Source organism: Pan paniscus, chromosome 5 (genome assembly GCF_029289425.2).
Source record: "Pan paniscus chromosome 5, NHGRI_mPanPan1-v2.0_pri, whole genome shotgun sequence".
Classification (NCBI taxonomy): Eukaryota; Metazoa; Chordata; class Mammalia; order Primates; family Hominidae; genus Pan; species Pan paniscus.
This window is the reverse complement of record NC_073254.2, coordinates 127,042,290-127,068,253: the sequence shown is the minus strand read 5'-3', so window position 1 is coordinate 127,068,253 and position 25,964 is coordinate 127,042,290. Positions and strand designations below refer to the sequence as shown.

Below are 25,964 nucleotides of genomic sequence, written 5' to 3'. Positions count from 1 at the left end.
TTCCACAAACGCTAAGAGAACTTTATTTTAATAAAAATGTCCTATTTTTCAGGTGACCCCTTCCTTTACCACTAGAAAGCAGCTTTATTGCTAAAAAGCAATCCATTTATTTAGACATTCTCTTCTTAGGCAACTTTAAACTTTTCCACCGCCGTAACACCACTCTGTATTTTTCACTTTCAGTCTTCTCTTCAAACACTTTTTTCAAGAGAATCCGCATAACTGTCTCTGTTCCTGCTTCTTTATCCTCTCCAATGAGAAGATCCAATGTATCTCCCACTTTCACCTGAAAATTAAAAGAAAACAGAGGCTTGGTTGCACTTCGGGAAATCCAGGCCAATGCAAACATTACTGCTCTGAGTTTTCACCACATGATCATCACCCAGAGGAGGGGCAGGTGAGTAAAGGCCCTGACCTTAGTCACTGTCACCTATCCCAGTGCCTCAGCGTGAAAGGGAGGGTGAAAGGTCAGGTGCGGTGGCTCACGCCTGTAATCCCAGCACTTTGGGAGGCCAAGCTCGGTGGATCACCTGAGGTCAGGAGTTCGAGACCAGCCTGGCCAACATGGTGAAATCCCGTCTCTACTAAAAATACAAAAATTAGCTGTGTGTGGTGGTGGGTGCCTGTGATCCCAAATACTTGGAAGGCTGTGGCAGGAGAATTGCTTGGACCCGGGAAGTAGAGGTTGCAGTGAGCCAAGATCATGTCACTGCATGCCAGCCTGGGTGACAGAGGGAGACTCCATCTCAAAAAAACGAAAAAAATGAAAAAAGGAAGGGAGAGTGCCTCAAATACAAGGGCCTCAATATCAGCCAGTGTCCTTCCTTCAGAACTAGACAACTGGCTGGCTGTGGATAGTCCCTGTGCAGAGTAGCTCAAATACTCACATCTATTGGGTGACTTAAGGAAATATTTGAATGGACACATTTATCTTGGTAACACTGGCAAAAGACAAAGAAAGTGGGGGCAGTCTTAGAGACTGTGTGCACAGTAATTACTACATGCACAGTGAAGACAATTTCCAGTGCAACACTTGCCTCAACTCACTCACAAAGGTAGAATGCCACAGAAAGCAGAGTTGGATGCTGATTCAACGGGTTAAAAGGCTGAGGTCAAACCCATTTTTGCACAGAAAGCAGCTTCAGTTGAGACAGTGCAATGCATGCCCTGGGGCAGTTATGTCAGCTCCAAGGTCAAGGACACTGGTCTGTGCTGAAGGTATGGACAGCCCAAGACAGATACCTGGTCCAGGTAGCTCAGGATCTCAAGGGATCTTTCCAGACACTCAAGAAGGGCCAAACAGGGCCGAGCACAGTGGTTCACACCTGTAATCCCAGCACTTTGGGAGGCCAAGTTGGGTGGATCACCTGAGGTCAGGAGTTCAAGACTGGCCTGACCAACATGGTGAAACCCCGTCTCTACTAAAAATACAAAATTAGCTGAGCATGGTGGTGCACACCTGTAATCCCAGCTACTTGGGAGGCTGAGGCAGGAGAATCACTTGAACCCAGGAGGCAGAGGTTGCGGTGAGCCAAGATGGCACCATTGCACTCCAGCCTGGGCGACAAGAGCAAAGCTCTGTCTCAAAAAAAAAAAAAGGGCCGGCCGGGCGTGGTGGCTCAAGCCTGTAATCCCAGTACTTTGGGAGGCCGAGGCGGGCGGATCATGAAGTCAGGAGATCGAGACCATCCTGGCTAACATGGTGAAACCCTGTCTCTACTAAAAATACAAAAAATTAGCTGGGTGTGGTGGTGGGCGCCTGTAGTTCTAGCTACTCGGGAGGCTGAGACAGAAGAATGGTGTGAATCCGGGAGGCGGAGCTTGCAGTGAGCCGAGATCTCGCCACTGCACTCCAGCCTGGGCAACAGAGTGAGACTCCGTCTCCAAAAAAAAAAAAAAAAAAAAAAGAAGGGCCAAACAGACCCAGGAGCCACATGCTGCTGCTTCTACTAAAACACAAGCCAGGGATGACTGGGAGCCATCTAATACCCCTCACCACTGCTTCCAGTAGGGGGTGAGCAAGCCCATGTGTGGACCACTGACAGTAAGTGGGCACACATTGCCATTTATAAGGCTACTAGAGGGCTTCTGTTTAAGAAGTATGGTGTCAAATGCTGACTTTTATCTTATTTTACAATTAATGTTCTTCAAGGCAGATACAACTTCAGACTCTGAAACCTTTCAACCTCACCAGAACAAGCCCATGTCTATTCTCCCACCCACTCAAGACCTCTGCAGGCCCAATAGTCAGTCCACAACATGGGCACGCGCACCTGCTTGCCACAACACTATACTGGCCAATCCAGGAAACCCACAATAGCTGGATATAAAACTCACAGAGGGGCAGATTTTAAACCATTAACTTCCTTCCTGTGGGCTGAGAAGCAGAAAGGCTCACACCACAGCTATGGTCAAGACTGTTTCTCCCCTTGGGTTTGAGGGATAGGACAACACAGGTACCTGGGTAGGGGTGGGGGAGTTCCACCCTTCTGTAGTTCTGCTGGTTCAATTTTTTTTTCTTTTTTCTTTTTTTGACATGGAGTCTCACCGTGTCACCAGGCTGGAGTGCAGTGGTGTGATCTCGGCTCACTGCAACCTCCACCTCCTAGTTTCAAGTGATTCTCCTGCCTCAGCCTCCCGAGTAGCTGGGACTACAGGGATGTGCCACCACGCCCGGCTAATTTTTGTATTTTTAGTAGAGACAGGGTTTCATCATGTTGGCCAGAATGGTCTTGATCTCTTGACCTCATGATCCACCTGCCTCGGCCTCCCAAAGTGCTGGGATTACAAGTGTGAGCCACCGCGCCCAACCCTGGGTTCAATTTTTTAAAATGACTACTTCAGCCTATGTGGACATTTTAAAAAATCTGTCTAGAAATACAGGCCAGGCGTGGTGGCTCACGCCTGTAATCCCAGCACTTTGGGAGGCTGAGGGTGGATCACGAGGTCAGGAGTTCAAGACCAGCCTGGCCAACATGGCGAAACCCCGTCTCTACTAAAAATACAAAAATTATCGGAACGTGATGGTAGGTGCCTGTAATCCCAGGTACTCGGGAGGCTGAAGCAAGAGAATCGCTTGAACCTGGGAGGCAGAGGTTGCAGTGAGCCGAGATCGTGCCATTGCACTCCAGCCTGGGCAACAAGAGCAAGGCTGTCTCAAAAAAAAGAAATACAAGGCTTGGGAACTCTGCTTTACCTTTTTGGTATAACCTTATTTCATTCAAATTATTATTTTTAAAGAGATGAGGTCTCACATGTTGCTCAGGCTGGAATGCAGTGGCTATTCATAGGCATAATCATAGTGTACTGTAGCCTCAAACTCCTGGGCTCAACGACACTCCTTCCTCAGCTTCCCAAGTGGCTGCGACTACAGACACACACCAACTTGCTCAGCTAAAATTCTTTTTTTGTTTGTTTTCTTTTTTTGAGATGGAGTCTCACTCTGTTGCCCAGGCTGGAGTGCAATGGCGCGATCTTGGCTCACTGCAAGCTCCACCTCCTGGATTCAAATGATTCTCCTGCCTCAGCCTCCTGAATAGCTGGAATTACAGGAGCCTGCCACCATGCCCGGGTTACTTTCTGTATTTTTAGTAGAGATGGGGTTTCACCATGTTGGCCAGGCTGGTCTCAAACTCCTGGCCTCAAGTGTTCCACCTGCCTTGACCTCCCAAAGTGCTGGGATTACAGGTGTGAGCCACTGTGCCCGGCCTACAATTCATTTTTAATAAGTAATGTATGCATATGATACAAAATTTAGAAGATACAAAAGGGTAGACAAAGAAAAGGTGTATAGGCCAGGTGTGGTGTCTCATGCCTGTAATCTCAGAATTTTGGGAGGCCAAGGTGGGTAGATCACTTGAGGTCAGGAGTTTAAGACCAGCCTGGACCACACAGTGAGACCCTGTCTCTATAAAAAATAAAAAATTAACCAGACGTGGTGGTGTGCCTGTCATACCAGCTACTCGGGAGGCTGAGGTGGGAAGATCACTTGAGCCCAGAAGGTCAAGGTTGCAATGAGCTGTGGCTGCACCACTGCACTCCAGCCTGGGTAACCGAGCAAGACCCTGTCTCCAAAATAAAATAAAGAAAAAGAAAAAAAATATATATATACAAAGAAAAGGATACTCTGTGTATATCCTTTCATAGAGATATTGTGCATGATGTCTGCCTCTGGATAGAGAAGGCTAGTGTGTCGCTAAAGAATGAATCCCTTTGGCGGGGTGCGGTGGCTCACGCCTGTAATCCCAGCACTTTGGGAGGCCGAGGCAGGTGGATCACAAGGTCAGGAGATCGAGACCATCCTGGCTAACACAGTGAAACCCCATCTCTACTAAAAATACACACACACACACACACACACACACACACACACAAAAGAATGAATCCCTTTGGGGCTTCCTTGTAGCACAGAGAAGGGGTGTTCCTCCTTTACCCAACTGATCCCAGGAAGAGATGAGTTTAGGAAGGATTCAATCCCCATACTTGGACACCACACACCCACTGTTTAATCAACAGTTACCCAACACCTACCACACCCTGGGCTTCACCTGGTTTTCAGCTCGAAGAAAAGCTTTGCTGAATCGCAGACAGCCAGGGTTAGAGCTGCAGCATCAGACAAGCACCTGACCCTTCGGGGTCAGCAGCCAGGCACAGGCTCCACAGAGCAGACCAGGGAAGGCGAGGCATTCTTTATTCCCCTCCACGGCCCCTGTCCCTCAGCAGAAACAAAGCAAAACTGGCTGGGATTAGGAGCTGTTCCAAATATCTACATTTCAAATCTCTAGTTAGCTGCAGTTTCTATGGCTACCAGGCCTCCTAGTAACAAGACAGCTGAGTGTTAATAATGCCCCCTTCCTTTGCTGACCCTCACAAGAAACATGGAAGGCAGCTGAGACAACAGAACACCCAAGGCAGAATGAAGCAGCAGCAATTAGGCTGTAGTTAACAACATCACAAAACGGGGGCGGGTGGGAGGGGGTGTGAGGAAAAATAGTCTAGTGGGGTTTGTAAATGAGGCCCCAGCACAGAGACAGGGTGTTCAGGGAGTAATCATTCTTTACTCCAAGAATACATCTTGTTTTTGGAATACTGCAGCTTAGAAGGAGGGCAGGCTACAGCAGGAAAAAGCTATTCAGAGATGAGAAGGGCTTATGACTGCATGTAGCTCACTGAGCAACAGCTGCTGACAGCCAGCCACAGTCCCAGCCTGCCGGTTCAAGTCAGGGGCATCACCAGGGCCCTGGGATTTGGGGGCTGAGACAGCTTGGGGGAGTTTTCCCTCCTTCTGCCCACAGAGCTGCAAGAACCTGCATGATCCCAGTTAGCAAGGACTGCAGGAAGCCTCAGTGCTCACCCAAATGCACGGCTGACAGCCGACAGCCTCAATTTCCCATGTCCTAGGGCAACCGGATGTAGTTCGGATCCTCCAACCCCAGGGGTATTTTGAAATATGAAAGATGAAATGAAAACAATCTCCAAAGTATGTCTAACTTCTCTGGAACCTTTGTTCCCTGAACACTGAGTTAGATTATGTCTTCCAATACCTCGCGTCTTGTGTCTTCCACACTTTTTAAGGGTCTCTCTCATAACTTTTTATTGTGTTTTGTTAACTTTTATTATCAGTATTGTTTTTTCCATTATGAAAGTGATACATACTCATGGTAAAAAAATTCAGAAAATAAAAACCATGAAATTAACATAACCCATAATGCTTCAATTAAAGATAAATGCTAGTAACAGCAGTATTTTAATTCCAGATGTATATATATACGTAATTTACTTTTACAAAAAAAATTTTCTAACAGAATTTTTTTTTTTTTGAGACGAAGTCTCGCTCTGTCGCCCAGGCTGGAGTGCAGTGGCACGATCTCGGCTCACTGCAAGCTCCGCCTCCCAGGTTCATGCCATTCTCCTGCCTCAGCCTCCCAAGTAGCTGGGACTACAGGTGCCCACCACCACACCCGGCTAATTTTTTTTTGTATTTTTAGTAGAGATGGGGTTTCACTGTGCTAGCCAGGATGGTCTCGATCTCCTGACCTCGTGATCCGCCTGACTCGGCCTCCCAAAGTGCTGGGATTACAGGTGTGAGTCACTGCGCCCAGCCAGAATTTTTTTTTTTGAGACAGGGTCTCACTCTGTCACCCAAACTGGAGTGCATTGGCATGATTATGGCTCACTGCAGCCTTGACCTCCCAGGCTCAGATAATCCTCCCGTCTCAGCCTCCTGAGTAGCTGGGACAAGCGCCTGCCACCACGCCTGGCTAATTTTTTGTATTTTTTGTAGAGACAGTTTTGCCATGTTGCCCAGGCTGGTCTTCAACTCCTGGGCTCAAGCGATCTGCTGGCCTCAGCTCCCAAAGTGCTGGGATTACAAGCATGAGCCACTGTGCCCCAGAATTTTTATATATGACTTATTGTTAGAAAAGTGGAGACTGGAAACACATTTTCTTGTAACTGACTTTCACTTAACAACAGTATTGATATGGACTTGTCAGAAAATACAGAACACATCCTTTTCTATAACTGCTCTGCACACAAAGCCGTGCATCCAGCAAGCACTCACTGGGTACTGCTGAGCTGTATAGAATTACACATCTGCTCAGATACCACTGGCCAAAGAACAATTCTACGTGGATCAAATGTTTCTTTGAAATCTGATTATGAGGATTCCATGAGGGCTAATATTAATGACCTGGAAGTTTAATTAATGGATTTCTGCCAGTTCTAACAGTGGTGTATTCTAAAATTTTAAAAGGGAGAAGCTTCATCAGAAGGTCATTAAGGCTGCAAAAGTGAAAGTGCCTGTGTGTCTGAAGCCTGTAGCTGATTCCCACCAGCTTGACGTGGAGGACCACAAAGGACCTCAGAGAAAGAAGAGGAGCCAGAGGGAAAATTTGGGACAGCATTAATTGAGTTACTAGCAGAGTAAGAGACGAAAACATCTGGCTGTCATTTTAGGTTAGTATCTCACCGTTCTGCTTTTCTTCCATAATTTTTCCTCATTCAGCCTGAGTTCACCTTTGTAGAAAGCATCTTCCACTTTGCTACAAAACAAAAAAAAGCAACAATGTACACAATTTGGGTGATGGGTACACTAAAGCCCAGACTTCATCACTATACAGTATATCCATGTAACAAAACTACACGTTTACCCTCAAATCTATTTTTTTGGTTTGTTTTTTGAGACAAAGTCTCACTCTGTTGCCCAAGCTGGAGTGCAGTGGTGCCATCTCGGCTCACTGCAACCTCCACCTCCTGGGTTCAAGTGATTCTCCTGCCTCAGCCTTCCAGTAGCTGGGATTACAGGCACACATCAACATGCCTAACTTTTGTATTTTTAGTAGAGACAGGGTTTCACTATGTCGGCCAGGCTGGTCTTGAACTCCTGACCTCGTGATCCGTCCGCCTTGGCCTCCCAAAGTGCTGGGATTACAGGTGTGAACCACCGCGTCCGGCCTCAAATCTAATTTTTTTAAAGGTAAAGTGCTTTAAAATATAGAAATATACTCAAAACAATTGCAGTTGACCCTTGGCCAGCACGGGTCCAAACTGTGCAGATCCACTTATATGTGGATTTCCTTTAGCCTCTGCCACCCCCGAGACAGCAAGTCCAACGCCTCCTCTTCCTCCTCCTCCTCAGCCAGGATGAAGACCTTCATGATGATCCACTTCCACTTAATAAATAGTAAATATATTTTCACTTCCTTATGATTTTCTTAATAACATTTTCTTTTCTCTAGCTTACTTTATTGTAACTGTGTATCAGTAAGGCCTTTGGTCAACAGTAGGCTATATTAGTAGTTAAGTTTTCTGAGTGTCAAAAGTTATATGTGGCTTTTCAACTGCATGGGGGTTGGCACCCCTAACCCCCACACTGTTCAAGCATCAACTATATACAAGTTTGAGATAAACACTTGCCATTAATTTTTTTTTTTTTTTTGAGATGGAGTCTCGCTCCATTGCCCAGGCTGGAGTGCGGTGGTGCGGTCTCGGCTCACTGCAGCCTCCGCCTCCCAAGTTCACGCCATTCTCCTGCCTCAGCCTCCTGAGTAGCTGGGACTACAGGCGCCCGCCACCACGCCTGGGTAATTTTTTTTTGTATTTTTAGTAGAGACGGGGTTTCACCATGTTAGCCAGGATGCTCTCGATCTCCTGACCTCATGATCCGCCCACCTCGGCCTCCCAAAGTGCTGGGATTACAGGCGTGAGCCACTGCACCCGGCCCTCCATTCATGTTTATTCTGACAATGATTCCCCAGTCTCCATTTTGAGTCCTGGGAAAGTGAAAGTCACCTGCTCTGATGTGTATCTGAAACAGGGAGAGCAAAGGGCATTTCTAAATAGATGTTGAACTGCTGCAAAGATTTGCTGGTGCTCTTAGGCAGTTAATTGGAGCCTTAAGAGAGGTTTTAGCATAGATGTCAAGCTCCATTCTGGACAGGGGACTGGGGTACTCCACCTGACTCCCAGTGCAGAGACTACATGGCCAGGCTGCAGCTCTGGTGATTCACAACAGCCAAAGTGAGTGGGCACTTCCTTCCCCTCAGATACCTGCTCTGTACACTGAGAGAAAAACCAGGCACCACATGTATGGCAAGGCCATTAAGAAACCCTCTGCCAGTTTGTACTGAGGCTGGGGAAATTCCAATCTGACAGCTGCTGATCTCTCTGAACTTAAGTCACTAGGGCAACCAGACCGGGGGAGGAAGCAGCTAAAAATCAGTACACCTTTTTTTGATATCTGATTCCAGGTGACTGACATGTGGAGCTTGGTTTAACAACAACAGCAGGAGTTACGACTCTGGGAGAGGAGAGGCCCCCTTATTTGTTTGCCAGAGTTTAGAGAACATTCTCTAATGGCACCCTGATCAGAATGCCAAGGGTGGGGCCTGTGGGCTGGCTCATATTTATGAACCTTGTTTTTTTTTTTTTTTTGAGACGGAGTCTCACTTTGTTGCCCAGGCTGGAGTGCAGTGGTGCGATCTCAGCTCACTGCAAGCTCTGCCTCCTGGGTTCACATCATTCTCCTGCCTCAGCCTCCCAAGTAGCTGGAACTACAGGCGCCCACCACCACGCCCGGCCAATTTTTTGTATTTTTAGTAGAGACAGGGTTTCACTGTGTTAGCCAGGATGCTATCGATCACCTGACCTCGTGATACACCTGCCTTGGCCTCCCAAAGTGCTGGGACTACAGGCGTGAGCCACCGCACCCGGCCCTTTTTATGAATCTCTTAAGCTTCAAGGATTAAAAAATTAAACTATGCCATTACATTAGGTCATAAAGGTACAAATTACACAAGAAGTTTTGCTGCATTTATTCATATCACAATTCTTACATTGTATACAATATGCATGCAATCATTCCTAAGGGAATAAATGAACAATGAAGGCCACTATTCTTATATAATTAATCTAGCAGAGAGGGAATCAGAATACTAAAGAAATCTTCGCCAGGCGCGGTGGCTCACGCCTGTAATCCCAGCACTTTGGGAGCCGAGGTGGGTGGATCACGAGGTCAGGAGATCGAGACCATCCTGGCTAACACAGTGAAATCCCGTCTCTACTAAAAAAATACAAAAAAATTAGCCAGGCGTGGTGGTGGGCGCCTGTATTCCCAACTACTCGGGAGGCTGAGGCAGGAGAATGGCGTGAACCCGGGAGGCGGAGCTTGCAGTGAGCCGAGATCGTGCCATGGCACTCCAGCCTGGGCAACAGAGCAAGACTCCGTCTCAAAAAAAGCAAAAAACAAAAAACAAAAAAACCCAGAAATACCTCTACTATGTATGAACATATGTAGTATTTTCTTCAAAATAGCCAACATATATTGAGTACTTACTATGTGCCAGACACTGTAATAAGTGTTTGACATAAATATATAGTCACTCAATCCTAGCAACCACTCTCTAAACTAGGTTCTGTCATCTTCATTTTACAGATGAGAAAACTGAGGGTCAGAAAGTTTAAGTAACTTGCCCAAGGTCACACAGAACCAGGATTGAAACCCCAGTAATCTCGCTCCAAAGCCTGCATTCTTTTTTTTTTTTTTTTTTGAGACGGAGTCTTGCTCTGTCGCCCAGGCTGGAGTGCAATGGTGTGATCTCGGCTCACTGCAAGCTCCGCCTCCCGGGTTCCCACCATTCTCCTGCCTCAGCCTCCGAGTAGCTGGGACTACAGGCGCCTGCCACCACGCCCGGCTAATTTTTTGTATTTTTAGTAGAGACGGAGTTTCACCGTGCTAGCCAGGATGGTCTCGATCTCCTGACCTTGTGATCCGCCCGCCTTGGCCTCCCAAAGTGCTCGGATTACAGACATGAGCCACTGCGCCCAGCCAAAGCGTGCATTCTTAACCAACATCTTATTATACATCATGCTGTTAATTCTAAGAGGTACCTCTTTTTTTTTTTTCAGATGGAGTCTCACTCTGTTACCCAGGCTGGAGTGCAGTGGCGCGATCTCGGCTCACTGCAACCTCTGCCTCCCGGGTTCAAGTGACTCTCCTGCCTCAGCCTCTCAAGCAGCTGGGACTACAGGCGCCTGCCACCTCGCCCGGCTAATTTTTGTATTTTTAGTAGAGACAGGGTTTCACCATATTGGCCAGGCTGGTCTTGAACTCCTGACCTTGTGATCCGCCCAGCTCAGCCTCTCAAAGTGCTGGGATTACAGGCATGAGTCACCATGCCCAGCTGAGGTACCATCTCACATTATAGCATTTGTGAAATATCCAGGTACATTTTACGCTTGCTACATACATCTAATATGGTGATTCATTTTCTCCTCAAGAAGCTGTTTTTAAATCAATGGTTCATCTTACAGTCAACTGTGTCTTAGATTCAAATATGGCACATAGGATTTGCAGGCAGTCACTTGACTTCTTTGGAAATCAGTTTGCTCATCTATAAAATGAAATAATTGAAACAGGTTACCTATAAAGGTCCTTTTATTGTGGTTATTCTTCACCGTAATATGGGCCAAGTGATTTGTAATGCTATATTAAAATAACACGACTACGAGCGAGTTTATAATGAAATGCATATCATACTCACTTTCTCCCAATATCTAGCCCCGTCTTCAGGACAACATCATACCGAAAAGACTGCACTGCTTTTTCCAGGTCTTTATAGTTTTTGACTACAGTAGGATCATCCTCAAGCTCCTCTTCCTGCTCACTCATCTCGTCATGATCGCTTTCTTCATCAGAGTCCTCTTCATCTACTTTTTGCAGAGACTTTTTAGTAGATTTTGTAGACCTTATATTACTTTTGAGTCTTACGGAAAAAGGAAAAATACATTCTGGAGATAGTAAAAGCCCTGGGAGTCTCAGTGAGAAAATATTATAAAAAAGTGTTTTATAATTTGGTGCACGTAACTTGGTACTAGAAAAATACAAGTATCGATTCCAGGAAGTACAGAGTTTGTATGACGAAGGTGTCCCTCGGAGAACACCCCAGAGTCCAATCCAGGCATCTGGCTTTCTTAAAACACCGGCAAGCAATTTAACACTAGCCATAGCCATGGCGCTTATAATCTGAAATAGATAATAAATCAGTTTTATCTCACAAGTGCAGTGTCATGACATTATTACAACATAAACCATATGCACTATGAACGCTTTATGTACAGTACTATACGTATTCGCCCCTAAAAAGTCCTATTGGGCCTGGCGCAGTGGTTCACGCCTGTAATCTCAGCACTTTGGGAGGCTGAGGTGGGTGGATCACCTGAGGTCAGGAGTACAAGACCAGCCTGGCCAACATGGCAAAACCCCATCTCTACTAAAAATACAAAAATTAGCCGGGTGTGGTGGCAGGCGCCTGTAATCCCAGCTACTCGGGAGGCTGAGGCAGGAGAATCACTTGAACCCAGGAGGCAGAGGTTGCAGTGAGCCGAGATCACGCCACTGCACTCCAGCCCAGGCAACAAGAGAGAAACCACATCTCAAAATTAAAAAAAAACAAAAAACAAAAAAACAAAAACAGGGTCATATCAATCTGCATGTACTAAGGGCCATATACCACAGCACAGTGAATCTTCTAGCTGCAACTAATGTGCTTAGCTCATAGGATTGTCAGGAAGGTCCAATGTGATACTAGTATATGTGAAAGCACTGGTTCTACTCTTCTCCCTCCCACAAATTAGCTTTGGGTACTGATTGCTCCTAAAAAAAATACTAACAATAGTTCTCAATTATGTTTTTTTTTATTTATTATTATTTTTTTTGAGATGGAGTTTTGCTCTTGTTGCCCAGGCTGGAGTGCAATGGCGTGATCTCGGCTCACCGCAACCTCCGCCTCCCGGGTTCAAGCTATTTTCCTGCCTCAGCCTCCCCAGTAGCTGTAATTACAGGCATGCACCACCACGCCCAGCTAATTTTGTATTTTTAGTAGAGACGGGGTTTCTACACGGTGGTCAGGCTGGTCTTGAACTCCCAACCTCAGGTGATCCGCCTGCCTTGGCCTCCCAAAGTGCTGGGATTACAGGCGTGAGCCACCGCGCCTGGCCTGGTTTTGTTTTTAAAGGAAAATTTGGAGAGAAAGACTGTTGACTGACATACATTACATCCTTACAACATTGACTTTGCCAAGGAAGGACACCAGATCATGACTTCATAAAATCCAGAGTGAATCTCTAAACTTTATTTCAACCTCCAGCCCCAGCAACTCAGAGGTAAGGGTGAGCAAATTGGACAGACCTGCATTTTAACTCCTTTTACATCTCCTTCCCAATGTTTAACAGAGGCATTAGCTAGCAGACAAGGAAGGGGTCTAGAGATCCACAAACTAGGGAACTGCAACAAGTGCTTGTGACATGTCAGAGGGCAATCAACTCCTACAGTTACTTCAAATGTAGCAGAAACCATCTTATGATGGTGGCAGACTCACACTCACCCCCACCCCTGCAAGTATATCAAGAAGGTTTTAGAGACCATGATTTGGTAATGAGGGAAGGGTTTCCATATGGTTAACATCCTTGTACCGTGAGTCTGCAAATGACTTTCCTTTGTGCCTAGATTGTACCTTAGGATTGATACCTCTGATTATGGCTCACTCAAAAACATGGAGCTAGCTACTTCCAATTTATATTTAACATTTTGGGCCTTATTTCCCTGGCATGGATGAGCATACGACCCAGTCTCAACTCTATTAATCCACCACTCTTGGGACTCCAATCTAAGTCTTAAAAGGGAAATAAAGCAGACTGAATGTAAAGACTCTATTTCAACATAACTATAATTTGGAATAATTTTAAAATGCTAGGGTGGGCATGGTGGCTCATGCCTGTAACCCCAGCACTTTGGGAGGCTGAGGCGGGTGGATCTCCTGAGGTCAGGAGTTCAAGACCAGCCTGACCAACATGATGAAACCCCATCTCTACTAAAAATACAAAAATTAGCCGGGTGTGGTGGCATACGCCTATAATCCCAGCTACTCAGGAGGCTAAGGCAGGAAAATTGCTAGAACCTGGGAGGTAAAGGTTGCAGTGAGCTGAGATCGCACCACTGCACTCCAGCCTGGGCGATAGAGTAAGACTCTGTCTCAAAAATAAAATAAATAAATAAAATGCTATATAATCCAGAGTACTCTAAAATAATGACTAGAAACTACCTGAAGTACCTTCAAGAGAAATGTTGCCAATAATTACTTTTACACATATTCTAGCGTAATAGAGAGTGAATAATACCCATTCATAAAAATGCCTTTAAATTTTTTAGATTTAATTTATTTAGTAGAGATGAGGTCTCGCTAATTTTAAATTTTACATAATCAGGCTGGGTACAGGCTCACGCCTGTAATCCCACCACTTTGGAGTCCAAGGAGGGAGGATCACTTGAGGTGAGGAGTTCAAGACCAGCCTGGCCAACGTGGTGAAACCCCATCTCTACTTTTAGTACGAAAATTAGCTGGAGCCAGGCATGGTGGCTCATGCCGGTAATCCCAACACTTTGGGAGGCTGAGGCGGGCAGATCACTTGAGGTCAGGTGCTTGAGACCATCCTGGCCAACATGGTGAAACCCCATCTCTACTCAAAATACAAAAATTAGCCAGGTGTGGTGGCGGGTGCTTGAACCTGGGAGGCAGAGGTTGCAGTGAGCTGAGGTCGTGTCACTGCACTCCAGTCTGGGATTTCAGCATTTCCCAGGCTGTATATTTCATTGATTAGTACAATTAAAAAACTTTTTTTTTAAAGGTAACTAGGCTAGGCGCAGTGGCTCACGCCTGTATCCCAGCACTTTGGGAAGCTGAGGCAGGAGGACTGCCTGAGCCCAGGAGTTTGAGACCAGCCTGGGCAACAGTAAGACTCTATCTCTACAGAAAAAACAAAATTGAGAAAGATACCTCATGGTGGACTCCAAGAAAGATTTCATGCCAAAAGAGTAGGAAGGACATAATCTCAGAATTAAACCACTTTTTTTTTTTTTTTTTTTGAGACGGAGTCTCACTCTGTCGCCCAGGCTGGAGTACAGTGGCGCGATCTCAGCTCACTGCAAGCTCCGCCACCTGGGTTCACGCCATTCGCCATTCTCCTGCCTCAGCCTCCCGAGTAGCTGGGACTACAGGTGCCCACCACCACACCCGACTAATTTTTTTGTATTTTTAGTAGAGACGGGGTTTCACCGTGTTAGACAGGATGGTCTCGATCTCCTGACCTCGTGATCTGCCCGTGTCGGCCTCCCAAAGTGCTGGGATTACAAGCATGAGTCACCGCGCCCAGCCAGAATTAAACAACTTTTTTTGAGATGGAGTTTCGCTCTTGTTGCCCAGGCTGGAGTGAAATGGCTCGATCTCGGCTCACTGCCTCTGCCTCCTGGGTTCAAGTGATTCTCCTGCCTCAGCCTCCTGAGCAGCTGCGATTACAGGCATGCGCTACCACGCCTGGCTAATTCTGTATTTTTAGTAGAGATGGGGTTTCTCCACATTGGTCAGGCTCGTCTGGTACTCCTGACCTCAGGTGATCTGTCCGCCTCAGCCTCCCAAAGTGCTGAGATGATAGGCGTGAGCCACAGTGCCCAGCCAGAATTAAACTTCTTTAAGATGAATAAATTTTGCATTATAAGAAATCAACTGTTGTCATTTATTTTTCTCACTGTGGGTCTAGGAAAACTCTGTCACAGGTTTGTATAGCCACGGCCCAGTGTTGCCAACAGTAGTATATTTGAATATCGGGGCATTAATAATACATTTAAATTAGATGCCCCCCCAAAAGTCATAACTAGAAAAGGTTGAGTATACCCCCTATATGCAATAATATTTTTTCATAAAATTTCTGATTATATGTATATAAAATAAATTTTCATGTAGAAAATTTGAAAAAATATGAAGAAAACTGGCCGGGTGTGGTGGTTCACACCTGTAATCCCAGCACTTTGGGAGGCCAAGGCTGGCAGATAACCTGAGGTCAGGAGTTTGAGACCAGCCTGGCCAACATGGTGAAACCCCATCTCTACTAAAAACACAAAAATTAGCCAGGCATGGCGGTGGGTGCCTGTTATCTCAGCTACTCGGGAGGCTGAGGCAGGAGAATCGCTTGAACCCAGGAGGTTGAGGTTGCAGTGAGCCAAGATTGTGCCATTGCACTCCAGCCTGGGCAACAACAGCGAAACTCCATCTCAAAAAAAGAAAATTAAAACCAGCCATACTCCACTCTATGCTAACCACTGTAAGATTTTGGCATAGATCCTTCACAATGTAAAATCTGAAGAAAAATAATTAACTCATAAGCACAGCCTCTCATACTCTCCCAACCACCCAAAACACACAGGAAGGTTTAGCCATAGGTGGCCAGAGCTCTCTAACATCATCCCCAGGAAGTCTGTGTTGGTCTTAAGTCCTAGAGTCATTATTCAAAGTTTTACTTAGGTGGCTCATGCCTGTAATCCCAGCACTTTGGGAGGCTGAGGTAGACTGATGACCTGAGTTTGGGAGTTTGAGACCAGCCTAACATGGAGAAACCCAGTCTCTACTAAAAATACAAAATTAGCTGGGCATGGTGGTGCGTGCCTGTAATCCCAGCTACTTGGGAAGCTGCGGCAGGAGAATTGCTTGAACCTGGGAGGCGGAGGTTGCGGTGAGCCGAGATTGTGTCATTGCACTCCAGCCTGGGCAACAAGAGTGAAACTCCATCTCAAAAATAAGAAAAAAAAAAGCAGTCTCTGAGGGATGACCTTGTGCAGTTCCCTCATTTTGCAGATGAGTACAAACAAAAGTTGAAGCAATTTAAGAATACGCTAAGTGGCACAGCTAGTAAATGACAGGGCTAGGATCCCAAGGTCAAGTCTTTTTTTTAAAGACGGAGATTCACTCTTGTTGCCCAGGTTGGAGTGCAATGGTGTGATCTCGGTTCACTGCAACCTCCGCCTTCCAGGTTCAAGTGATTCTCCTGCCTCAGCCTCCCTAGTAGCTGGGATTACAGGCATGTGCCACCACACCTGGCTAATTTTGTATTTTTAGTAGAGACGGGGTTTCTCCATGTTGGTCAGGCTGGTCTTGAATTCCCGACCTCAGGTGATCTGCCCACCTTGGCCTCCCAAAGTGCTAGGATTACAGGCATGAGCCAACGCACCCGACCAAGGTCAAGTCTTCTTAAAGCTCATTGTTTTCACCGTGGGCCAGGCATTGCTCTACACGTTAACTCATTTGTTCCTTGCGACAAGCCCATCTCAGTTATAGGGTCACACAGATACTCTTCAAATCTAGGCATCCGAGCTGCAAAGCCTAGACTCATTACTACCATGCTGAACTGTCCATCAGTGTTCTGACTCCAAGTTAAGCACTCTTTCTTCCACACCCTGACATCTATTTTCTTCTTTTTTTTTTCTGGAATAAAAACTCACCAACCAGTGCAATACCAGAGAGAACAGATAGTTTTCAGGGGTAGAAGAGTGGGAGGAACTGTTGCCCCAACTTAGAAAGTATCCTAAGAGGAGACACCTAGGGAAGGGAAGTACCCATGGCTAGGAGTAGAAGTCCTGTTTCTGTGTCAGACCCTGGGTGCCCACACTCCCCATCCATAAGTTCTATTTTTATGTTTTTCAGTATCTTTTTTACACTCTTTTCCTGACTTTGAGAAAAGTCCTAGCTTTATACCGTACCGTTGTTTACTTTGAGGAATGCCTAGATATGATGTGGCTCTCTGCTACCTGCATTAGGAAACCTTTCCTTGCAGAAAATAACTATTTAGAATCAGGTGCACTTGTAAATTCAACAAACATACCAAAATGTCAAGCCACGTATTCCCTTGTGTTTATTAGCTACTCACTACCTCTCATTGTGATCAGCTTAACTTTCTAGCAGGCAAACATTGGCAAATGTTGGAAGCTTAGATAAAATTCATTAAAAACATAAAATTGAGGAAACACATTAAGCTAATTCTTGCTGGAGATGATGACCATTTGTAGTTGTTAGCAGTGGGCACTCAGGGTCACAAGGGAGGACCCAGATTCTGCCTCAGAACTTTGTTATTATTATTATTATTTTTGAGACGGAGTCTTGTTCTGTCGCCCAGGCTGGAGTGCAGTGGTACAATCTTGGCTCACTGCAAGCTCTGCCTCCCAGGTTCCTGCCATTCTCCTGCCTCAGCCTCCCAAGTAGCTGGGAGTACAGGCACCCGCCACCACGCCCGGCTAATTTTTGTATCTTTGGTAGAGACGGGGTTTCACCATGTTAGCTAGGATGGTCTTGATCTCCTGACCTCGTGATCTGCCCAGCTCAGCCTCCCAAAGTGCTGGGATTACAGGCGTGAGCCACCGTGCCCGGCCCTGCCTCAGGACTTTGAAACTGGTCAGGGGAGCCCTGAGTTGGAAGTGGGGGTGCCAGAGAAGAAAGCTAACCAGGCACCCAGCTCCTCTCAAACCAAAGCAGCACTGGAGAATACTGGGTTCCTTATAGCTCACTTGAAAAAAAAAAAAAAAATCTACTACTGAAAAATTCCTGTCCCTTTGTCATGGTCTCCTCTTCCTCCAGACTCCACACGAGTCACATCCTCCTCTACCAAGCCATGCCCCACATGCCCTTTTCCATACTCTGGTTGCACCAACACTATACATTTTTTTGTTACTTTTGAATTAAGTCACAAATTATCTCCCAAACTCTAAGTGTAGTGATAGGGACTACACAGTGCCCTGTTCTTCACTCCTCTGCTCAGGACATACCAAAACCAGTGAATGGTTGCAGATTCAATTTCTAGAAATGAAATGAGCATCCCGCCCATTACTATAGCCACCCCTACAATCACTCGTTCGCTCACATATGCCAAGTTCCTGGGTAGGCCTTGGTATAAAACACCCAGTCCTTGTCACCAGGGAACTGCCATTTAAGTGGAATGTGGACAAGTAAACTGACTGCCAGGGCACAGATGTGAAAGCAGGTCCGGGGAGGCTGAACCCTGCACCAGCTGGAGCGCAGAGCAAGGATGCATACAAAGTTCTGAGAGCAAAGGTGGCCTGAAACCGAGCTATGGGGAAATATCAAGTTACAACAGTGATTTTTTTGCTTGATAATGGACCAGTCCATTGGCATGCTGTTATTTTTCTCTCATTCAAGGATGAATGAGGATGAGCATTCAAGGATGCTCAGGCATTTTTTTATTTTTATTTTTTTGAGACGGAGTCTTGCACTGTCACCCGGGCTGGTGTGCAGTGGCATGATCTCAGCTCACTGCAACCTCCGCCTCCTGGGTTCAAGCAATTCTCCCGCCTCAGCCTCCCCAGTAACTGGGACTACAGGCACACAGCACCACGCCTGGCTAATTTTTGCATCTTTAGTAGAGATGGGGTTTCACTATGTTGGCCAGGCTGGTCTCGAACTCCTAACCTTGTAATCCGCCTGCCTCGGCCTCCCAAAGTGCTGGAATTACAGGCGTGATCCACCGCACCCAGCTCAGGCATTCTTGCTCTGAGCTCCAGCTGATGCAGGGTTCAACCTCCCCTGGACCTGCTTTTACATGTGTGCCCTGGCAGTCAGTTTACTTGCCCACATTCCACTTAAATGGCAGTTCCCTGATGACAAGAATTGCGTGTTTTACCAAGGCCTAGCCAGGCACTTGGCATATGTGAGGAAATGAGTCAACGTGGGGGTGGATATAGTAAAGGAGAGGATGCTGTTACTTTTCTCTCATTCAAAAGCAAGCAATTACACAAACCTCTTGCCTCCACTCCTCCCCAGCTACCACCTCTTTTCTTGCTCCTCTTTACCATAAAACTCCTCAAAATGGTTGTCTAACTCTCCTCAATTCCACTCCTTTCATTTTCTAAATCCAAAAGGTCATGTTAGTCCTCATCTTAATTGACTCCTCAGCAGCACTTGAAAAAACTGATCACGCCTCTCTTCTTCACTTGGTCGCCAAGACACCTTACTCTTGGTTTTCTTCCTGTCTTTCCTGTGGCTGCTGCTTCTCAAGACTCCTCTGCTGGCCGGACACGGTGGCTCATGCCTGTAATCCCAGCACTTTGGGAGGCCGAGGTGGGTGGATCACCTGAGGTCGGGAGTTCGAGACCAGCCTGACCAACATGGAGAAACCCTGTCTCTACTACTAATACAAAAATTAGCTGAATGTGGTGGCACGTGCCTGTAATCCCAGCTACTCAGTAGGATGAGGCACGAGAATCGCTTGAACCCGGGAGGCAGAGGTTGCAGTGAGCTGAGATTGCGCCATTGCACTCCAGCCTGGACAACAAGAGATGTCTCAAAAAAAAAAAAAAAAATAGCTGGGCACGATGGCAGGCATCTGTAATCCTAGCTACTCAGGAGGTTGAGGCAGGAGAATCACTTGAACCTGGGAGGCGGAGGCTGCAGTGAGCCGAAGCCATCGCACTCCAGCCTGGGCAACAGGAGCGAAACTCTATCTCAAAAAAAAAAAAAAAAAAAAAAAAAAAAAGACTCCTTTGCTGCCTCCTTCTCCTTTTTTCTTTTTCTTTCTTTTTTTTTTTTTGAGACAGGGTCTTCCTCTGTTGCCCAGGCTGGAATGCAGTGGGTGGCGTGATCTTGGCTCACTGCAACCTCTGCCTCCCCGGTTCAAGCCATAGTCTCCCACCTTAGCCTCCAGAGTAGCTGGGATTACAGGCGCCCACCACCACACCCGGCCACTTTTTATATTTTTAGTAGGCACAGGGTTTCACCACCTTGGCCAGGCTGGTCTGGAAATCCTGACCTCAAGTGACCCGCCCACCTCAGCCTCCCAAAGTGCTAGGATTACAGGCCTGAGCCACTGCGCCCGGCCCTCCCTGATATCTTAAAAGTTGGAGGGGCCCAGGGCTCTATCTTTGGTCCTCTTCTCTTCTACATTCACTTTATCCAGCTCAGCTCTTAAATGTACCCAATTAGTTCTTACAAATGCATTATCAAGACATCAATCATTTCTGTGGCTTTAAATACCACCTATATGCCAACCACACCCTAATCTATATCCCCATTCCAGAACTTTCTCCCAAATTCCAGACTCGTACATCTGTGCAGAAACGAGTTAACATAACAGGCCTGAGATTGCTATCCTTAGAATGCCTGCTTGCAAAGTTGGCCCTTGGCTAGTGTCTCGGAACTTGAACTTCACGAGGGTTCCCACAATTCCCACCTGGATAAGAGTGGCTCACTGTGCTGGAAACTGTACAATGTGATTCTAAACACCTGCTTTTTTTCTGGGCGGCTGAAATTTTGGCACATTCTAGGCAGACAGTGCCTATGTGACTTTTTATTGGAAAAATGAGCTCTACAAGCTTTCCTGATAGATCTCTCACGTCTTGTCATAATTTGATGCTGCAAGAATTAAGCATACCCCATGTGACTCCACTAGGAGAGGACTCTTAGAAGATTGCACCGGGTTTCCTCCAGACTGTGTCCCATGCATCTTTTCCCTTTGCTTATTTTGCTTTGTATCCTTTTGCTATAATAAATCACAGCTGTGAGTATGACTACATGCTGAGTCTTTTGAGTCCTCTTAGTGAATCAATGAACCTGGGGACCTGCAACACAATAGCTGCCTATTTGACACCTCCACGTGGGCACATAATAAAGTCATTCATACGATGTCACTCCTTTCCTCAAATCCCTACCAAAGCACTCAGAGAAAAGCAAAGTCTCTACGATGGTCTAAAGGCTCTATAGGATCTGGTGCTCCCTCAACCCCCATTTCCTCTCCAACCTCATCTGCCAATTTGACTCTTGCAAATTCAGCTTCAGCAACACTGGCATCCTCCCCTTAATTAAGCACTTACCATGTGCCAAGCACTAATCTGGGCACTAGGAATTCAGCAGAGGAAAAAAATACGAAGATTCCTATTCTTGTAGAGTTTATAGTCTAGTAGGGGAAACAGGTAGACAAAAAAAAACACCCTGTAAATTATATGATAGCTGGTGGTTAATGCACTGGGGGAAGAAAGTGGAGCAGGGTAAGGGGGATTGAGAGGGCAAGATGAGGTCAGGCAGGTGGCTCACGCCTATAATCCCAGCACTTTGGGAGGCCAAGGCAGGAGACTCGCTTGTGTCCAAGAGTTTGAGATCAGCCTGGGCAACACAGTGAGATCTAAAATAAAAGTAGTATGGGCGCGGTGGCTCATGCCTGTAATTCCAGCACTTTGGGAGGCTGAGGCGGGCGGATCACTTGAGGCCAGGAGTTCAAGACCAGCCTGGTCAACATGGTGAAACGTCGTCTCTACTAAAAATACAAAAATTAGCCAAGCGTCGTGGTGCACACCTGTAGTCACAGCTATTTGGGAGGCTGAGGCTGAAGAATCGCTTGAACCTGGGAGGGGGAGGCTGCAGTGAGCCGAGTTCACACCAGTGCATTCTAGCCTCGGCGACAGAGCGAGTGTCAAAAAAAAAAAAAACAACAAAACAGGCCGGGCGCGGTGGCTCACGCCTGTAATCCCAGCACTTTCGGAGGCTGAGGCGGGCAGATCAGGAGGTCAGGAAATCGAGACCATCCTGGCTAACACGGTGAAACCCCGTCTCTACTAAAAATACAAAAAATTAGCCGGGCGTGGTGGCAGGCGCCTGTAGTCCCAGCTACTCGGGAGGCTGAGGCGGGAGAATGGCGTGAACCCGGGAGGCGGAGCTTGCAGTGAGCCGAGATCGCGCCACTGCACTCCAGCCTGGGCGACAGAGCGAGACTGCGTCTCAAAAAAAAAAAAAAAAAAAAAAAAAAAAAGCCGGGTGTGGCGGTGTGCGCCTGTCGTCCCAGCTGCTGGGGAGGCTGAGGCAGGAGAATGGCGTGAACCTGGGAGGCGGAGCTTGCAGTGAGCCGAGATCCCGCCATTGCACTCCAGCCTGGGCGACAGAGCAAAACTCCGTCTCAAAACAAAACAAAACAAAACAAAACAAAACAACACCACCCTGTGGAATAAAAATTGATCAGGAGGACGGGTGCATTCGAATGAATCAGGAAAAGAACACGCAATGATGGGCCCTGGGAAGTGACCTGATGGAAGTTCATTTTAAAAGATCTCTTTGGCGTTGGTGTGGGATGAGTGGAGAGATGATCACGGCAGAATCCCATAGGAGGTTTTGGGTGACATCTTCAGGAGAGGTATACAATCTGAACTAACCGAAGACTGTAAGAAAAGCAGTGTCTGTAAAAAAAAGCAGCGCTGACTTTGACCTGCTTGACGCCAGGAAACGCTCCACATTCCTGAGCCCGTTCACCGCTCCGTAAGATGGAGAAACTGGTCTAAACGCTTTGAAGTCTAATGCAGCTAAAGATCCTTCCCTTTACTTGGAGACCTCGGAGGCTGTGGGCTGAGACAGGGTCAGATTCCTCTCGCTCCCTCCCCACCCCCGCGGGCAGTGCACCTTCCTGGGTCCCCAAGGTCAAAGGAAATGGACAACTGCGTCCCCGGGTTCGCAGTCTGCATTCGGAGCCAGCAGGAGCGACCGGAGGCAGGAACGGAAGGCTTCGCCGCGCTCAATTACCACAGTCCCTGCGCAGCCCTGAGCTCGCGGGGCGTCCCGAGGCTGGCAGGACACGGGACACTCACGGGGAGACCCGGCGGGAGCGTGGGCGGGGCGGAGAGGCGAAGTGACAGGGGGCGCGGGCCGGGGGCCCGGCGCGGCGCGCCAGCAGAGGCGCACTCACCTGTACGTCAGGCCCTCTCGTCCCTCCCCGCGGCCGCGCGGACTGCAGGCCTCCCGGCTACCCCTATCTGCGCCCCGCCCCTTCCGCCGGCACCGGCGCAGTGAGAGCGGGTCGGGCGGGGCGCGAGGCCAGGGCGGCAGCGAAGCAGCGACCCCTGCTGGAGGCCGCGTCTCGGAGGACTGCGCGGGAAGTAGGCTCGGGGCACACCATTATCCCGGGTTCACGCCATTCTCCTGCCTCAGCCTCCCGAGTAGCTGGGACTACAGGCGCCCACCACCACGCCCGGCTAATTTTTTTGTATTTTTAGTAGAGACGGGGTTTCACCGTTTTAGCCAGGATGGTCTCGATCTCCCGCCCTCGTGATCCGCTCTCCTCGGCCTCCCAAAGTGCTGGGATTACAGGCGTGAGCCACCGCGCCCGGCCATCTTAATTCTTTTTTCTTTTTTTTTCTTTTTTTGAAACCGAGTCTCACTCTTGCCCAGGCTGGAGTGCAGTGGCGTAATCTCAGCTCACTGCAACCTCCGCCTCCCGGGTTCAAGCGATTGTCGTTCCTCAGTCTCCTAAGTAGCTGGGACTACAGGCGTGAGCCACCATGACCGGCTAATCATCTTAATTATTAATGAAGTGATCCTTTCTCTGGGACCACTAACCCCTTTGAACATTTTTTTTTTGACAGGGTCTCACTCTGTTGCCCGGAGTGCAATGGTGCGATCTCGGCTCACTGCAACCTCTGCTACCCAGGCTCAAGCTGTTCTCCCCACCTCAGCCTCCCCAGTACCTGGGACTCCAGGTGTGTGCCACCACGGCCTGCTAATTTTTGTTTTGTTTTGTTTTGTTTGTAGAGATGGGGTTTCGCCATATTGCCCAGGCTGGGACTCAAGAGAAGCGATCTTCCAGCCTCAGCCTCTTAAAGTGCTGGGATTACAGGTGTAAGCCACCGAGCCCGCCCTCTTTGAACATCTCCGAGAGATATAGGCGTTGTTTCCAGAAAAATGTGCAAATACGTCAGACTCGCAGTTTAAGGAAACATCTTTTCAAGACTAACGCAATTTACACGTGAGCCAATTCCCCTTTCCCTCCCAACCATCCATCCATCCATCCATCCATCCATCCATCCATCCATCCATCCATCCATCCCTCTCTCATTAGGTCTGTCTGTGGAGAACTCTGACTCATACACCAAACAAGATGTCACCCTGCAACATTCTAACAAAACTTCTAGTCAAAGTCACAGATGACCTCTGCAATGTAAATCCAAAGGTCTGGTCTCATTCCTCAACTTACTTGAGTTATAGGATACCACATTGGTTTCACCTACCTCACTTGCCACTTAATCTTCTTCCCTGTTTTTTCTTTTGTTTTGTTTTGTTTTTTGTTTTTGAGAGTGAGGCCTGCTCTGGCCCCCAGGCTGGTGTGCAATGGCATGATCTCTGCTCACTGCAACCTTCACTCCCAGGTTCAAGCGATTCTCCTGCCTCAGCCTCCTTAGTAGTTGGGACTACAGGTACGCACCACCATGCCCGGCTAATTTTTGTAGTTTTAATAGAGACAGGGTTTCACCAATATTGGCCAGGCTTGTCTCAAACTCCTGACCTCAAGTGATCCACCCGCCTTGGCATCTCAAAGTGCTGGGATTACAGGCGTGAGCCACCACTCCCAGCCAGCTGTTTTTTCATTACATCCTTAGAATGCCAAAGAGTAAGTGCCCCAGACTTAGACCTCTAATCTTTTTCCTTTTTATCTATCCTAGTTCCCCAGTCGATCTCCAACAATTTCGTGGCTTTAAATATTATCTATATATGGACGATCCTCAAATTTGTATTGCGAGCCGAGATCATTCTCTTGCATTCAAGACTACAACTGCCTACTTAACATCTTCACTTGGAAATCTAACGGAAATCTCAAACTTGATAGGACCAAAACCCAGATCCGGGTCTCATCCCCACACCCAAATGCGTTCCTCCCACAGCATTCCTTATTTCAGTTAATGAGTCTTCCACCCTTCCTGTTACTTAGGTCAGATATCTTAGAGATACACTCAATTTCTCCCTTTCTGTCTCACCTGGGATTAGAGGCGTGCACCACCACACCTGGCTAATTTTTGTATTTTTAGTAGAGATGGGGTTTTACCATGTTGGTCAGGCTGGTCTCAAACTCCTGACCTCAGGTCATCCACCGCCTCAGCCTCCCAAAGTTCTGGGATTATAGGTGTGAGCCACCACGCCTGGCTATCCTCAGGACAATAACCAGAGTGATCCTATTAAATTAAATCACAAATCAAATCCTGTCATTACTTAAAGTCCTCCTGGGCTGGGCGCGGTCGCTTATACCTGTAACTCCAACACCTTGGGAGGCCGAGGTGGGCAGATCATGAGGTCATGAGTTTGAGACCCGCCTGACCAACATAGTGAAACCCTTTCTCTACTAAAAATACAAAAATTAGCCGGGCGTGGTGGTGTGCGCCTGTAATCCCAGCTACTCAGGAGGCTGAGGCAGGAGAATAACTTGAACCTGGGAGGCGGAGGTTGCATCGAGCCGAGATCGCGCCACTGCACTCCAGCCTGGGTGACAGAGCGAGACTCCATCTCAAACAAACAAACAAAAAACCAAAAACCCAAAACCCTCCCAGGCTACCCACCTTATGTTACAGTTAAAGCCAAAATCCTTTCAATGGCCGGTGAGGCCTTCTGCATCTGAACTCACTCACCTACATTGCTGACCTCATCTACATTACTGACCTCATCTCCCACCACCTTCCTCCTCCCTCTCTGGGTTCAGCCATACTTGCCTCCTTGCCATTCCCGGATGAGGTCCCTGGAAACCTCAGATGATGTCTTGCTTTAGGGCTTTTGCACACTTTCTTCCCTCCATCTGGAATCCTCTTCCCTCAGCTGACCACGTGATTT

General features: G+C 47.4%; 1 protein-coding gene across 5 annotated transcripts; it reads right to left on the bottom strand.

Moving 5' to 3' along the window:
• Window positions 1-23,901, bottom strand: MTRES1 (mitochondrial transcription rescue factor 1). 5 transcript variants are annotated; one of them, XM_034962642.3, is made up of 5 exons: window positions 23,059-23,111; window positions 21,203-21,285; window positions 11,043-11,524; window positions 6,971-7,043; window positions 1-286 (listed from the first exon to the last, which is right to left on the bottom strand). In XM_034962642.3, the coding sequence occupies exons 2-5, from the start codon at window positions 21,203-21,205 to the stop codon at window positions 107-109; spliced, it is 738 nt and encodes a 245-aa protein (XP_034818533.1). In that variant the 5' UTR covers window positions 21,206-21,285; window positions 23,059-23,111; the 3' UTR covers window positions 1-106. The 5 variants fall into 5 exon arrangements, with proteins under 5 accessions (XP_034818533.1, XP_034818532.1, XP_034818530.1 ...); XM_034962641.4 differs by lacking the exon at window positions 23,059-23,111 and adding an exon at window positions 22,532-23,037; XM_034962639.4 differs by lacking the exon at window positions 23,059-23,111 and adding an exon at window positions 22,405-22,532.
• Between the last annotated feature and the right edge of the window lie 2,063 nt (window positions 23,902-25,964).